Source organism: Phragmites australis, chromosome 4, assembly GCF_958298935.1.
Source record: "Phragmites australis chromosome 4, lpPhrAust1.1, whole genome shotgun sequence".
NCBI classification, from domain to species: Eukaryota; Viridiplantae; Streptophyta; class Magnoliopsida; order Poales; family Poaceae; genus Phragmites; species Phragmites australis.
Window position 1 is genome coordinate 42433276 of NC_084924.1, and position 16561 is coordinate 42449836.

General features: G+C 44.3%; 1 protein-coding gene across 1 annotated transcript; it reads right to left on the reverse strand.

The window, feature by feature from the left end:
* Positions 1-9782: 9782 nt before the first annotated feature.
* LOC133916603 (wall-associated receptor kinase-like 14) lies at positions 9783-14198 on the reverse strand. Its single transcript, XM_062360346.1, is given in 4 exon segments — positions 9783-10225; positions 10227-11373; positions 12171-12245; positions 13213-14198. Coding segments are annotated over 4 exon segments (2109 nt in total). The 5' UTR covers positions 13964-14198; the 3' UTR covers positions 9783-10089.
* Positions 14199-16561: the final 2363 nt, after the last annotated feature.

Consider the following 16561-nt stretch of genomic DNA (forward strand, 5'->3'; position numbering starts at 1 on the left):
GCGTGACAGGCATGCAGGGATTCTCAGGGCCACATTGTCACGCCTATTATCTGCATTTCTGTGGAGCCTGTTGCTGTTGCGAATTCTGAGCAATTAACAAACGTACTAGTATCTGCGCGGAAATTAGTACGTTTCGCTGGCACGTGCTTTTGTTTTTTTATCCCTTTATTTTGAGCAAAGGAATGGACCCCTTCCTGACTGTGAAACTGGACTGGAAAAGTAGTACCGTTACGTGCTTCTCTGTGGCAGGCTTTTTCTTACGCAAACAACGTGCTCAAATGCATTTGTTAACCAGGAGACCAAGGGCGTTTTACTGACTCGCAAAAAAATAAGGGCGTTTTACTGTTCTACTGATGTTGATGGAAACGTCGTCACTAAAACTCAGCAAAGCTATTTGTCATTCCTGGTCCCTGGATGAAACTTGAGCACAAAAGATTGCTTATATTATTATATACCATAACGTCGGTCAGTAGCAGAATGCTGAAGTGGTGTTGGCAAGGGCAAATGGGCAATAATGCATAGGGCTGGATAACTAGCCGGCTCAATTCGTTTTGTTAATATAACATTGCATCAAACTATAAGTTCTAATTCATGACAGTAAGACGACTAGCAATTGCAGCTTCAACTTGAACTTAGTTAGATGTTGGTGTTGCTGTAGCTTGTGACGAACTGGTAGTCGTGGTCACAATTTTCTACAGCCATATGCATCTCAAATCAGTACAACAGTTGCACTAGATCTAGCAGGACTAGCACAAGAGAAAGGACGGAAAGGGTTAAAGGATACATCAGGATGGAGGATGACGTGGCCTGGCTGCCGAAGGACTATTGGTGATGTGAACAGAAGTCCACAATGACGTCAAGCAACCGAGGTGGATGGGGATCTGGGTGGCCGATGGGACGGACGTCATGGATGGAGGACTAAGGACTGCTATGGACGGAGGATGGCATTGCCAATTCACCGCTCATGGAGTCACCGGCAGCTGGCGGCTTGGCGCCTGGGCCTCACAACCCTCGCACCCATGCCTCAAGTGGTCAAGAGCACCTGTTGCGACGGCTGCGGGAGAATAGAAATGTGATGCTACGTTAGGGTTCCTAGGAGTGGAGGAGGTATATATTTGGTTATGCAAATGGGCTACTGGGTTGCACATGTTATATGAGCTGCCTCCCGACTCGTTTGGTTTGCGAGCTACTCGCGAGTTGGCTCGAGCTAGCTTGTTATCTAAACGAGCTAGAATTCTACCTCAGCTTGTTAGATTTTGAAACGAGCCGAGCCGAGCTAAGCCAGACATGAGCTGAGCTAGCTTGCGAGCTTTGAACTTTTCGTCCAGCCCTAATAATGCACAGTAACAAAGGAAATGGCTAGAGCAAAACAACCAGGATTAAGGAAGTAGAGTTTTAACTTGGTAGTAACTCTACAGCCTAACCGCTTAAAACTGATTCGCCGGATAAAATTATTCGGATAACAACAAATACAAATAGGCATTTTCCTTTGTTCTTTTCTATCCTGTGAAGAAGAGGAACTGGTGTAATACGATGATGGATCATGGTATTGAGTCTCTCAGGGTGAGAGTTGTAAGACTCGGAGTGCAAGAAGTCTCATAGAGATAAGATGAAAACACATGATCATAATCCTAACAATTCCTATCAAGTCTAGGTATGTCGTGATCCTCAAATATACTCTAACATTACTCCACAGTCGTAGTGGTAGCATCGTAGACAACAAGAGCGTCGCGGGTGGTTATATTGGAGAGGAAGCCAAAGGTAAGGAACCGTTAGACTGACATCCCCCGCAGTTGCAACGGAAGCATTTGGGATAGCTATGGTGTTGCGGACACAATGACTGTTGACGAGGAATGAATAATTAACCATTAAACATTTAATATAAAATATGATATTCCCATGTAACGGGAATCCACCGTAACACCGTACGTGTGTACTTAACCCAATATGATATGTTTCATAACTATCATGGGATAAATAAGGCATGTGCTGATATTCTAGAAAATTCATCGGAAACCATCCTCAAATTAGGAAGGGGTCTTATAGCTATCCAAAAGTAATACAATATGAGAAGGTTACATTTGGAGTTTTCGAGTGTAATACAACTCCTCTACCCCGACTATATAATATAAGGAGGAGGAGGGGTACGCCAACCCCCCCCCCTGCCCCAGGAAATTAGATCCCAGAGCCATAGCAAAAAAGAGTTGAAGCCAAAGATCGCAAACCATATATCTCAAACCAGATCAAATTCCCAGTAAGGAGCTGGATAAGCAATACATATCAATCCTAGTCGGATAGGAACAGAGACAACCCATTGAGATCCACAATAGAGTCATACCACCACAAGATGCATCCGACAAGGGCTTTCGAACTTAGAACATGAGAGAACTCGCCGAGAACCTTAGGATTAGATCTAGACATATCCCAATTATAATTGTTTTTTCCTGAGATTAATCAAGGCAAAACATGATGTATGGCTATTATTCTAAGGGAGGTATAAACCTATGTAAAATCTCATATCTGTTTCTTCGATACACACAGTTGAGGACCATGCAAGCCTACTTTATACTAGTATTAGCGTAATCGACTTTATCAATCATTGATAGCTAGCGCCGTCCATAGGGATATGACAAGACATATCTTCATCAATTAAGCACATCAGGTCTCTGGCAATGGGCTACTCTAACAATGGGTTCTACGACGACTTTGGACATGACATCTACATGAAGCCTGGTGAGTTGGAGGAAGCTCGTCGATCTCTGATGGCAGTTTTAGATTGACAAGCCTTAGGGTTTGCTAATCAAGATGATTACTCACGTAACCATATGGCTTGTGAGTTGAAAAAAATGACCATGATTGTGGTCTCAACTTCTGATAGCTCTCTCTACCAAGTAGATGCTAATATCGAGAAGGAGATTCTGGAGGATGAACCTCGCTTCTTGGTATTCGATGCATCTACATGTGAATAGGACATAGAGGATTACAATGTCAATGCACTCTTCGTTAATCCTCTAAGAGATTAGGCAAATGCTAACACTAGGCATCAAAGTCCCATCACAAAAAATGATGATGATGCTCCACGAAGGGTTTCGAGTCCATCAAGACTCCCCTCTTCACCTCACGATCACAATGGAGATCAATGTCGCATGATTCAACAGATGTCGCCTTTGGTTTGATAGGTGAACGGTTAATGGTTTTCCTCTGGCATTGCCCAATACCTACAAGGTGTAAGGACTCTACTCTCCAATCTGTCTCAGGGAGGATTAGATACTCCAATAGGGGCGTGGTAGTTGAAAGACATTATTGGAATTGTTATCAACACACAACAATGGGCAGAAGCCTCAACCTCAGCAAGATCTACTACTCAAACGAGTAGCACACCCTGACACATTTTCAATTCAGCTTCCCCCAGTTGGAGGCGGGAGGCTAGACCAACCTACGAGAAGGCACACACTTGTGGTCAATGGGTACATCATGTGACACCTCCTAAAAAACGCTCAGATGTGGATTTACGTCACGAGATTAATGAACGTCGTGACAATAGGAAGATCGGGATAGCTCTCCAAGAAGAAACAAGCCAAGTTCCAGAGTCAAGCTAATTAAATTCATGAGGGTCAGGTTTATGAGTCTTGACGATAAATAATAGATAGTTACCATATCCAGGCACCCTAGTGTTTCCCGTAATTCTCGAGGCATATCTTTATCTCCAAGAAGGAAATCTCTGAATAAAAGAAAACCACCCGTAGGTACCCAAAGCGTCTCATAACAAGGATGGTTTATCTCCAAAAATAGGAATGAGGAGTCCAGATGACGTACGATACCCCCATATATATACGAAGCTAGGGGACCCTACGGAGGACAAGTCGAACCAGAGCAACATAAGCCAACAAAAACCAAGCAAGGGATTCGCCCACTAGGTTTAGATTCATCTAGGCTAACCACAAACTCCCTTGTAACAGGCTCAGATCAATACAAGACAGATATGATGCAGAGTCCTTAGGGAGGCTCAAACCTATATAAAAAAAACCCATGTGTGTCCTCCTGCAATTCGTCTACTCAAAGCATCCCTATTTCTTCAACAAGTCCATTGCATCGACGGTTCATAAATCATCAATAGCTGGTGCCGTCCATGGGGATCATGACAATAGGAGTTGAAGAGTCTACATAGAACATATCATTGGTGTCACCAAACCTTCATCGAGAACCAATTTTTCGAATGAGGGGTTCTACGATAACTTTACCCCTCCTACCGACGAGTAGGTGATTGATCATATGAACTTTGATGAGGAACTCTCCAGCGATGACTCCAACGATGAGGTAAGTCAATTTATGGATCAGTGCGCCTAGGATTACGCCATCAAGTTCGAACCACTCGGATGCCAAAATGATGGTGAATGACCTATTCACCACAACCTGGGATCCTCCCTCACAGTTTTTGACAATATGGATTGTTGAGATACATACCTAGAGCAATCCGATGACAAATTCATGATGGATCTAGACTCTTCTAGTAGAGATTACCCTCGAGAAGTCTTCGCCATTAGAGATGGGAATGACGGTCTAGGCAATCATGATGATGATCCCCTTATCATGGCCTTTCGTGACTTGAGGGCTGGATATTATGGGGCCCTTCCTGGTAGCATATGAGGGCTTTTAGTTCCTTTTCATCTCCATCGGTACCTTTACCAAGAAAGGACTCAAGTTATGACATCATTCGAATATCAAATCCCCCAGAGCTACTACGACCAAGACATCAGAAAATGAACCCTCCAAACTAGGAACCTGGTTCTACGATCTGTTCAGAGCTAACGTAATGGTAACAATCTATCCCCGAAGTGGGAGGGTCTCTACACGGTGGTCAAGCCTACTCGCCCTGAGTCCCTTAGCAATGGAAGATGAATAAGTCTTCGATGATTCTTGGAACGTCAACCAACTCTAAAAGTTTTATATGTAAGTACTGAGAGTAAGTTTACACTAGTAAATGTTCATATTTCCCGTATGGTCTCTTGAATCTCTCTGTGTTCATTTTTTTCTTACCTAAACTAAACGTTTGGCACTCGTAAGACGGGTACACCAGTAGTAAGCCATAATACAAGTACATTTACCTATCGTGCGCACCCGGATAAGCTCGGACAAAGTCACACAGGAACCGACTTCAGGAAACAAGGGTTTCTATGACCAGAGGGAAAGTATGAGCGTTCAATTCTTTTCTCTTACCCCGGTCGGCTAATTCATAATGGTTGGTCAGTAGTTTTTATCTCATTATCTTTGACTATCTATTTGAGTTTTTTTCCCTGATAACCAGTCGTGGCTGGATGAATACAATATACCAAGACCTAATGATAACATATTGTGCGTGTGCCAAAGCGACTTCCTTCATGTGGGTATGTTGTTCTAAGTTATGACCTCACAAGATGTGATAAAGGTTCATTATCGCGTCCCTGAATGTCCGGGGGCTACGACGCCTCCCAATCACTCCGAGCCTAGGGCTAACGAAGTTATCCTACCCTAGCCAGAGGAGGAAGCAAGTAACACTAAGCATGTTAGGTTGTCGTTATCTCCTCAGTATCGAGTTCCTAAGAAATCCCACCGATTTCATTTACATTCTTTTTGTTTTTTTACTAACAAAAGAATAAGTTTCTATTCCCAAACACATGTTACAGAAGAAAGCCTAAGCGGACTTGACGTTTCTCTGACTAGCCACCGCGATGGTTTGGAGTACTACTCGAAGCTATGACCTTATATGGGGTCCCATCACATTTTCTGTTCGGGATATCTTCTGGAGCACGTGGGGGCTGTTGGTACAAAATACCAGGAGAGCTGGTGCACTACATCGATAAATGTGCTCAGTTTTCAAACGTCATCATGATCTTTTGCCAAAAAATGAGGAAATAATTTTTTCACCACTACACAAAAATTCCATTGCGACAGTTCAACTTCTGAGCCTAGCCAGCGATGAGTCTTATCACCCTCGTACCTTTGCAAGGATGGGATAATATTTTTAGTGCAATCAAAAAACCTACCTGGATGAAACACCTTCTCAGGGACTCGCTTGAGAACTCGGAGGCATTCAGAATCCCGAGTATATAATCTGAGAACCTAGAAACCCCGATTAGACATTTTATCCTAATCAAAAACCCCAACCTTACTCGATGACATGATCGGACAAAACGCTTATATTTGCTAGCCATATACTTGATCCATCGAAGCCTAATTTCACTTACTAATGAGGGGCTTCTTTATCTCCGGGAAGGGGATTCCTAGATGAAAGAACCACCTGTAGGTATCCAAAGTGTTACGTAACCAGACAGATTTATCTCTAAGAATAGGAAGGAAGAGTCCAGAGGATATATGACACCTCAATATATATACAAAGCTTGGGGACCCTGCGGAGGACAAGTCGAACCAAAGCAACACAAGCCAACAAAAGACGAGCAAGGAAGTCACCAACTAGATTTAGATATATCTAGGCTAGTCACATATCCCTTTGTAATAGACTCGGATCAATACAAGATAAATAAGATGTATGGTTATTATCCTCTGAGAGGCCCGAACCTGTATAAACCCCCCCCCCCCTATATGTCCTCTTTAATTCATCTATACAAAGCATCCATATTTCTTCAATAAGTTCGTTAGATCAGCGGTTCACAAATCACCGACAAGTCTAATTACCGAATGAGCGTTGTGGTAGTTATTGGGTTTCAAGCTTTTACGCTCGACCTCTGAGCAATATGCTGGCCAGATAGATTCTGACCCGGCAGGACAGAGAAATATGATGAGGGTTCTAATCTATTGGAATTCCTTCATATCTATACGACAGCTATCCAAACGACTGGGAGAGTCGAGAAGGTTATGGCCAACTACCTTCCCATGATACTTGATGGGTTTTCCCATTCATGCTTAACCAGATTACCGACAAAATCGGTCTACTTGTGGGAACACTTGTGTGACCTCTTCTTGGCCAACTTCTAGAGGACTTATAAGCTTTTTGGGAAGGAAGACGGTCTGCATCACCTACTCTGACTATTTAAGGAGCGGGATGGGTACACAAGCCCCTCGGTAAATTGGACTAGAGTCAGAGCAAAAAAGATCTAGAGCTAGAGATCTCGAACCAAATCGAATTCCCAATAAGAAGCCGGATAAGTAATACAAAGCAAACCTAGTTGGATCAAAGTAGAGTGTAGAGACGAGAGGAGGACGGGGGTGGGGGTGGGGAGTGCCAGGAGGAATAAGCAACGATTGGAGGCAGAAGAAGCTTAGGGAGGAAGACAACCGGTGACCATTAGATTCATATCGGGCGTCTTAGTTTCCTCGAGTGTAAAATTGGGCATTTTCAGTCACCTGAAGTACATCCCCTCATTTTTTTATTGGCTTGGTTGCATATTTTTCCATTCTCCCGGATGGCTATTTAGCATTCACATGATTTTTCAGATCTGATTGATGATTAGTGCTCTGGTCGACGCAATCGTCTTCTTCGGCTAGCTCGGTATTGAAGGGATGAGAAGGGGAAAGCCCTTGGCGTGCGGTGGCGGTGGTAGACATGAGGCTGCAGAAAAAGGAAGCGGTGGGTGTCGTGGCTGGATTTAGGAGGGAGGGGATGAGATTATGGTTATACAAACTAGCGCATCAACCCGTGCGACTGCACAGGCTAGAAATTTAGCTTACGGTTGAATTATAGATATTTGTATTAATAATGGTTGTATGCTAAGATACATCAACTATTTATATTTAAATATTAGAATATAAAATATAAATATAATTTTTATTCATAATATTGGAATCATGTTTATTATTTGTGAATAGATCTAATTTATAATTTTCATTTTATGTGTTATGCAAATTGATTTTTATTTGTTTCTTGATTTTTTGAAATTATTATTATTATTAATGTCATCACCGTATCTCATATTATTTTTTTTGAAATACATTATAAATTCTTTGATATTATTTTTGTGTGATAATCCGTAATATATTTGCGTTATGTTGTTTTAATTTTGTAATGTTTGATTATAATTGATTTGAAAAAGTATGTTGATTGCTAACATAACTAAATTGGAGTTTGCTAACTTAATCTTGTTGGACAAATGATATCTGCAACAAAAAAGGAAGGGAAGGCAAGGCAAGAAGTAGTCTTGGAGCTGGATTATATGATTTGTTTTTTAATTTTCTACGTTGTTTCGTCTGGTTGTTGATCTATAGTTACAGTTAGTCAATCAATTAATTCGACGGTTGGATGTTTTGCTTTTTTATGGAAATTTTTAGGATATTCTTAGGATTGACGTGGAGGTATCAAAATGAGCTTTCAATTAGTAAATATAAGATGGGGGGCTTTCCATCCATTGGATACAATCCAATGGCATAAAAATTCGACTGATTTTAACCTCTAATATAAATCTATAAAGGGGTTTGGAGGCCCGGGAGTTTCAGTGGGATGAGAATAGGGAGTTTGAGAACTGAACTGCCAACATTCTAAGCCCAGAGGGGAGTGGGAATTCGGACGGAGATTCTCTTTACATAAGGAAGAACAAATCTCAACCCATTTCTTTCATATATTAACCTTGAATTGAGTTATATATGTGGTATACGTACCGTCGGTTGGTTAGATCAGTGTTGCATGAATTTCATACTGATGGGAATACCAGGATGCTTTTGCATATGCTATATTCCATTTTATTTTACTGTAAGCAATAGTTACAGAACTAGAAACTGTTCCAGTGTGTTTTAGACTGAAGATCCTCCCATCTTCTGTTTGCACATCTGTTCCCAGAAACATACACAGCAGGGGCGGAACTAGGGCCATGCCAGCGTAGGCTTCAGCATGCAGCGTAGGCCTAAATTTCTATTAGATTTTACTGTATCAATGATAGATTTTTAAACCCAGTATAAACTTGAATGGGCTAGCCTGGGACTTGGCCCATGGCTGGTTCCGCTCCTGATACACGGTAACAGAAGAACACTGTAATCACAATTGCACTGCTCATAATGAAGAATGCTAATGTTAATGTTTCTGCTAATGCTCATTCAGCTGCTGGGCCATGAAAAGAAACGTGCTCATAATGAAGAAGTGCAGGTCACAGTTGATTATGAGCAGGAAGGCAAGAATGTAAGCACTCACCAAACAAAGGAGATGATGTTGATTTTGGAACCTCGCAAAAAAAAAAAAAAGATGTTGATTCTGGAGAAAAGAAGAGCCCCCGTTTTTTTTAACGGAACGAAGAGCCCCTTTTGTCTGGGAACTATCTATATTTGAACCATATTTACAAGTTTTTTTGTGGTTCACTTGATTTCATTTTAATCTTGTCCTGTAGCTATTTTAGTTTCGTGGCATAGCTCTTGCGATGGACCAAACTTCCTAATCCAAATAGGCAAGAATTGGCCAGATTCACGACATCTTGCTTAACATCTCTGTCTCAGCAGATTCAAAAACTACACAAGGTCAAACAACTGGAGAATTATGATCCATCATTTTTGCAGGTACCCAACAAATCATCTAAACGTGGCAAACGAAATTACCTGTTCTAAAAATATTGCCATGTATTTTAGATGATTCATAGAGTTGACTTGGCTAAGTTGTATATATGAACTTCAACTCTCCAATGCCTTCGTGGCATGCGCGGTGACATTAGAAATGGTAAGCAGATTTAGCCGGATACCATTCTGTTCAATAAATGAACCATTGGACCACTAGCAATCAGGTTCTTGCCTTATTGCTTCGTCGTTCTTTCCTCAATCCTCACCCACATGCATGCCAATTGCTAATGGAGCCAACAGCCCCCAAACAGTACAGCGCAACCACTGCATCTCATATTCTCGTTGCCAAGAAACTAATCACAATCTTGGAGCTGAGCACATGTACAGATGCTGGCGTTCCTACGCTCATGCCCAAGTCCGGTTAGCCATAGATTTACTCTAGTAGCATGAGAACCGAGCGTAGCGAGACTAGATTTCATTTACAGATAGTCCCAGATTAATGGGAGCAAAGAGAAAACGAGAATGCGCAAGAATAGATCAACAAATTTAAGCGTTCTAAATGTATGTCTAAGCTAGATTGACGATACTTTTAGAGGAGGAGCAATGGCGTGTTTCAGTTCAGTGCAGGGCGCAATTGCCCAGCAAGCTATTGGAGGAAGGGGAGGTCCTCTCGTTGAACCACCTCTCCTGCACTGACACAGGAGACTCCACTGCGCCCTTCGTCGTCTCTTGCGCGACCACCGCATTCACCGCGCGCGGCCGCTGCCGCCTCCGTCCGGCTTCTGCCGGTCCCGCAGGACCTGTCCGTACCGCTCGTCGACAGTGCCGAGGAGCAGAACGACGACGTCGTGGACATGAACGCGTTGTCCGCGGACGGCGCCCATCCGCTGAGCTGTATCTGCTCCAGCTCATCGGCGACCTCGGCCATGGACGGCCTCATCTCGCTGTGGAACGCCAGGCACCGGAACGCCAGCTCGGCCACCTTGTGGATGGACGAGAGCGTCCACGCGTCCCTGTGCGGGTCCAGGTATGGGTCGACGATGTCGTCGACGCAGCCCCTGCCGATCCTGTCGACGGCGAACTGCGCCAGGATGACCTCGCTGGGCACCCTGGTGAAGTCGACGGCCTTCATGGCGGTGATGATCTCCACGAGCACGACGCCGAAGCTGTACACGTCGCTCTTGTCGGAGAGGTGGAAGTTCTGGTGGTACTGCGGGTCGACGTACCCCGGCGTCCCCTGCGGCGCTGTGGAGATGTGCGAGGAGTCCAGGGACGTCTTGCCCATCCGCGAGAGCCCGAAGTCGGCGACCTTGGAGTTGTACTCGTAGTCGAGCAGGATGTTGCTGGACTTGATGTCGCGGTGGTAGATGGGCGGGTGCACCTCCGAGTGCAGGTACGCGATGGCCTTGGCCGTCTCGGCGGCGATGCGGAGGCGGACCGTCCACGGCATGGCGGCGGGGCCGCGCTCCCGCTGCAGGTGCTCCGCCAGCGTGCCGTTGGGCATGAACTCATACACGAGGATCTGCTGCCCCTGCTCGATGCAGCAGCCGAGGAGGCGGACCAGGTTGCTGTGGCTCACGCAAGACACCAGCTTCACCTCGTTCATGACGCCGTCCAGCCCGGCGTTGTCCCGCTGCTTGATCCGCTTCACGGCCACGAGCCGGTTGTCGCTGAGCCGCCCCGCGTATACCGTGCCGTAGGCGCCCGTGCCCAGGCGCTGGTCCTCGGAGAAGCCGCTGGTGGCGCGCTCGATCTCGCGGTACGAGTAGAAGGGCACCGCGCAGGAGGCCTCCGACAGGAGCTGCTTCGTGCTGCGCTTTGACCGGATCGACGCGGACCGGCGCTTCAGCAGGTGGTACACCAGGCAGGTCACTCCCGTCACCATGCCACCAAAAATGATTCCTGCGCACGTAAAAAAAGCTCATTTTCTTTCTTTCCGCCTTCTTTTTTGAGAGAGAGAGAGAACGAAAAGCTCATTTTCATCAATGTGATATCATGCTGCCATTCACCATTTCGTGCTCCTAAGTGTTTCGTGTAGTTGCATAGTATGCCAATGTGAGCGCTTTGGTTCCTGCTATGCTGAAAGCTCGAAAGTGAAGCCCGGTCCAGCCTGAACTACTCGGCTTAACAGAAAGAGGCCTTTGATCGTCCAGAATATAACCCAAATCTGCCAGTGCTTAGGGCCAGGGGATCATGTCTACACTACAGACCAGATAATTTGGGCCTTGTGCAAAAAAGACAATTGGCCTGGCTCTGACCTAACTTTTGCTCAGATAGTCAGGTCCACCATGATATATTTGTAATTGTTTTTCGTCAGGAGACACTGCAAAAACATGTACATTCACTGTATGGCACCTCTCCATCTATTATATTATTATTTGAGTGTTAAAAGAAGCTATCATATTCTTTCTCAAGGAAATTATCATGTTAATTAAAAAATGATCTAGACTACTCATTGTTATCATCAAATATTGCAGCGAGGCTAGTCACGCTATTAGTGTGAGCGATCCCGCTAGTTAAAATAATTTACCCGACTGCTACAGGGAGAGAGGAGGAGAAAGGGCATTTCTGCTAAGACCAAAAATGTTCAATTATCAATGCAATGTTAAAACCAATTCAACCAATTTTAGACAAGATTGATATATCATATATATTCTTTGAATTATTAGCTAGTAGATATTATGAGCAACTTATATTACCTGCCATGAGAAGGGCGATTTGGACCGTCTTGCCACATATTCCTGGTAGGTATTTTGAAGGATTGCACTTGGGAACTGAAACCATTGAATCGAAGTGTAAGATTGGAGGAAATGCGGAAGAAAAAGAAGAGGAACTGCAAATTATCAAAGTTGATTTCACATGTTGAACAATTTTAACAAACTAAAACTGCAGTTTGAAGAATTATTCTGTCTGAAAAGCAACCATTTGAAGACAACACGAAATGCACGATACCGCGTCCCCAGTTTGATGCACGCCTATTTGTTTCTCTTATAAACGATTGACATAATCACAACATGTTGGCTACATGCATCATGTTGGATGCAGAGACCGGAACACTATTTTATCTTGATATAAAGCTTTCTTTATCTAAAAAATCACAACATGTATTATCCTACCGATGCATGATAACATACAAATCACCGTTCCTCGGCACATTTGTAAGCAAACATAAAATCCTCGGAGGCCTAGTGGCCACCACCAAACCCATTGGCCCAGCCCATAGGCCAGGAATCCTACTTCACTTCAAATAGCATTGTTTCTCATACAATGATACACGTTTACCCAGAAATAAAAAAAATAACTCGACTGTTTGGAGGAGTAGTAGTAGTTGGATTTAACCACAGTTTACCCCGACCAACCATCGGTTTTAGCGGCCAGTTTCTGGGTACATTTTGCCAATTTGCTACAGTACACTGTGAGTGTTCATTGACGACAGGATCTTTCACAAATATACCAAGAACGGAGGCGGCGATATTTATCGGCGAGATAAAGATTTTCTTAAAAGTTGTTAGGCAGAGCCCTTCATGGTTTAATCAACCATGTCTGTGGTTTGCTCAGGCCACGATTAATTATCGCGTCAAGGTCGACGAGCCATTGGTCCAAGCCATTCTGGCGCCGTGACTTGGATGCGCGGAGTCAACCCATTCTAATAATCGCTAGCAGCCTAGCTCGCAGAATTTGACTGACCAAATCAATTGACGAACACGCGAGAAAAAAGAAACAGTAGCCGCGTGTACTGACCTCTCCGGCAACCGGCGCCATGGGCGAAGCCGTCGCCTTCGAACCCCTCGAGGCACTCGCACCGGAACGCGTCCTTCTCAGCCGGCGTGGTGACCCGGGTGCAGTTGGCGTGGGGCGAGCAGCCGCACGGCCCGAGCACCCACCACTCAAGCTGCAGCGCGCTCAGCAACAGCGAAGGTGCCGGCGTGTCCGAGCAGCTCACCGCCGACACCAGCCCGTTGCATTCCGAGCCGAGCGTCCGCATCTCGGTTCTGTTCAAGAAACGGTGGACCGCGCTGACGTCATTGCTGGGCGGTGATGGCGGGACGCAGAGGATGGACTCGGCGGCGCCGCAGTGGGACGAGCTGTCGAGGTAGTTGCCGGGCGGGATGGTACAGTTGGTGGTGCCGGCGGCGTGGCTGCACGAGCTAACGACAAGCGCGTTCAGCGAGCCGGGCGCGTAGTTGTCCGAGAAGAGCGCCTCGACGGAGGCGTTCAGCCAGCGGGAGCAGTCGGGTCGCAGGGCGATGACGAGCGCGCTCGCCGTGATGTTGTGCACGAGCAGGCCCAGCTCGCGCGGCCCGACCCACGCGGTGCCGTCCGTGTGGTCGCACCCGAGCGGTATCTCGCAGCCGGAGGAGAAGCCGAACGGGTACTGCACCGTCATGCCCCCGCAGCTCCGCGCGTAGCACCCGCTGCCCCCGCCGCCCGCGGCTGCCGCATGCAGAAGCAGCCACGGCAGGAGCAGCAGCGCCGTCGCCGTACCCCGCATCTCCCACTGAAACTTAGCTAGTCCCTCATCCAAGGCAAACAGGGCAGGCTGCCGCTGCGGCGTAGCTAACTGCTAAAGAAGACGGCGAAGGATTTGGTTTGCTTGAGCTGCGGTTGCTGGCTTTGTTTTGGGTTTCCTTGGTGCAGAATTCCGCATTAAAGCCGGGGGCATCGGGCCAACGACCAACCTACTCCTCCTGCTACCGCTTCTCCTACCCCATAATGTACTGCACACGCAGCTCATCGCTGGGCCCGCAAGGAAATGATGAACTCTACATTGACCCAGACATATTTAATTTCGTTTCGTTCGCTCGTTCCTTCTGCTTGATATTAATTTATATGTTAATTTTTTCCATTTATTTTATAATTTTTTACCAACAAAGATAAATCTCAACTAAAATAAAGAATCACGATAAACCATATGCGCACATTTCACTTCCAGCCCCGACGAATATAACACTCCAAGTGCCGTCCACCTCTACTTCATTCAGGATCGCATATAGGGGCTGTTTGGTTAGGGTAAAAAGAGCCAAGCTAAATTTTAGCTGTGTTTTGAAACTTTAGTTTATGTTTGGTTTTGAGATTAAAATTTAATCATGTTTCGAAAAAATTTGATCAGCTAAATTTTTTTTATAATATTTAAATCTCGGACGGTTAAATCATCCGTTAAAATTTTTGACGGTAAAATTGTAATTTCATCTCAAACTAAACATAATTTTAACAACTAAAATTTAATAGTGTTCTAATTTAATCTCTAATCAAATTTTAGTTTTTTTTTGGGGAAAAACTAAACAGCCCCGTAATTCGTCAAGCGATCGCTTCATCTTCTCGGCGTCTTGCCGGTGTCGTGTAGAGGAATGCGGAGCCGTCGTCATCTGCCGAATCGTTGACGCCCGTTCCCACACGGTCCCGTAAATCGCTCTCCCGTCACGCTCACGGCGCAGTGTCACACATCAGTCTGCGCCCGAGGGCCGTGACCGGCGGCCTCGACCCTCCCCACACGTTGCCCCACTTGGCACTCCGCCCGCCAACGCACGGAAGAACGAAACCGAGCTGATCCACGGTCAGACCAAAAGTGGAAGAGAAAACACCGGGGCAATTGGACAGTTTTTTTATCCTTTAAAAAATTATAATGTGCTGAGGTTCGAAAGTCCATGCGGTAGCTTAGGATGTGTTTAGTTCAGGATATGAAGGAGAATAAGAGAGGGTATTTTTGTTTTTTTGTTTGGTTTAGAGATCATTCCTCGTATAAAATATTCTCTCAATATGCTGAATGAAGTTATCCTTTCAAATCGGTGAGACGGAGCCATCTATATTTACTAATCATGCTAATTAATAAAATAATTAGTGATATTAGTATATTATATTACTAATTAGTATATATTACTACGAGATTAGAGTTTGTAGAGGTTAATATGCTAATTAGTAGTAATTAATGAGCTAATTAGAGTATGATTAGGATTAATTAGCATATTTTATTGTTAATTAGTAATGACTATGACAAGAGTAACATTAATACGTGTTAGTGCATGTTGATTAGTATATTATTAATGATTATTATTTAAAATTAAAAGATATAATTAGTTGATGATTCTCGTCATATCTGTCATATCTCTAACCAAACAATAAAGAAACTCATCTCATCTATCCAACCAAACAAAAAAGATGATCATCTTTCTCTAAAAACAAAAATAACTCTATTCTATTTGCCTCCCAGCCAAACACACCATCCCACTTTGCCTCACAACCAAACGCACCCTTCAATTACGAGCTGAATTAGGTAGTAGAAGCATACCAACATTTCCAGATTACACGAAGCTGATGCGGTACAATACTGCGATCAAAGATGGGACAGCAACCTAGCCCTGTTAGTCTCCACCTAACACATTTTTTGTTCATAGGAACAGTATTTTAACAAACTGAACAATTAAGCTTATAATGCCGTGAAAACAACTGAGTTAAACTAGCAGCATAACTGGAACCTTGTGCTGTTATGAGTTGAACATAAAGGCTCACAGTAGATAATCTGTTAGGCTTAACTTGCTCAGAGAAATTTCATCCGTAAAAAGAAGAGAAAAACTTCACAGCACAGCAAGAGAAAGCATATCCATGTGCACCGTGGAAATTAAGGATACAGAACGGTCACTCATTCCGATAAAGTTAAATTGCAACCAAACCCTGATATTTCTTCTTCTTCAACCGAAGACAGCCTTGGATCTTGAGTTCTTGATTGACAATAATAATTTCCACACCTGCCAAACCTCAGTGTACATTCCTCAGGCTCAGTCAACCATTCCAGCTGGTTAATAAGCCAAATTTGCACGAAAAACAAAGCTTACAGTGCACAAGCTACAGGAAAACTGAATCTACTTCAAGTGTGGTACTGAATATAACAGAGAAGGCTGCAATGGATTTGGATGTTTAATGTTTTGCTGAAGAGAACAAACAGTATTTCGTATCAAACTGAAGTATGAGTTTTTCTTTTTCAACTAAAGTTGGCAAGTTGAACTTGTTATTCGTCACTATCTTCAGCAACGCACTAAACAGAAGCAGAAGTACTTGCTCGAATATTAGACAAAAGCTATTTTAACACGATTGC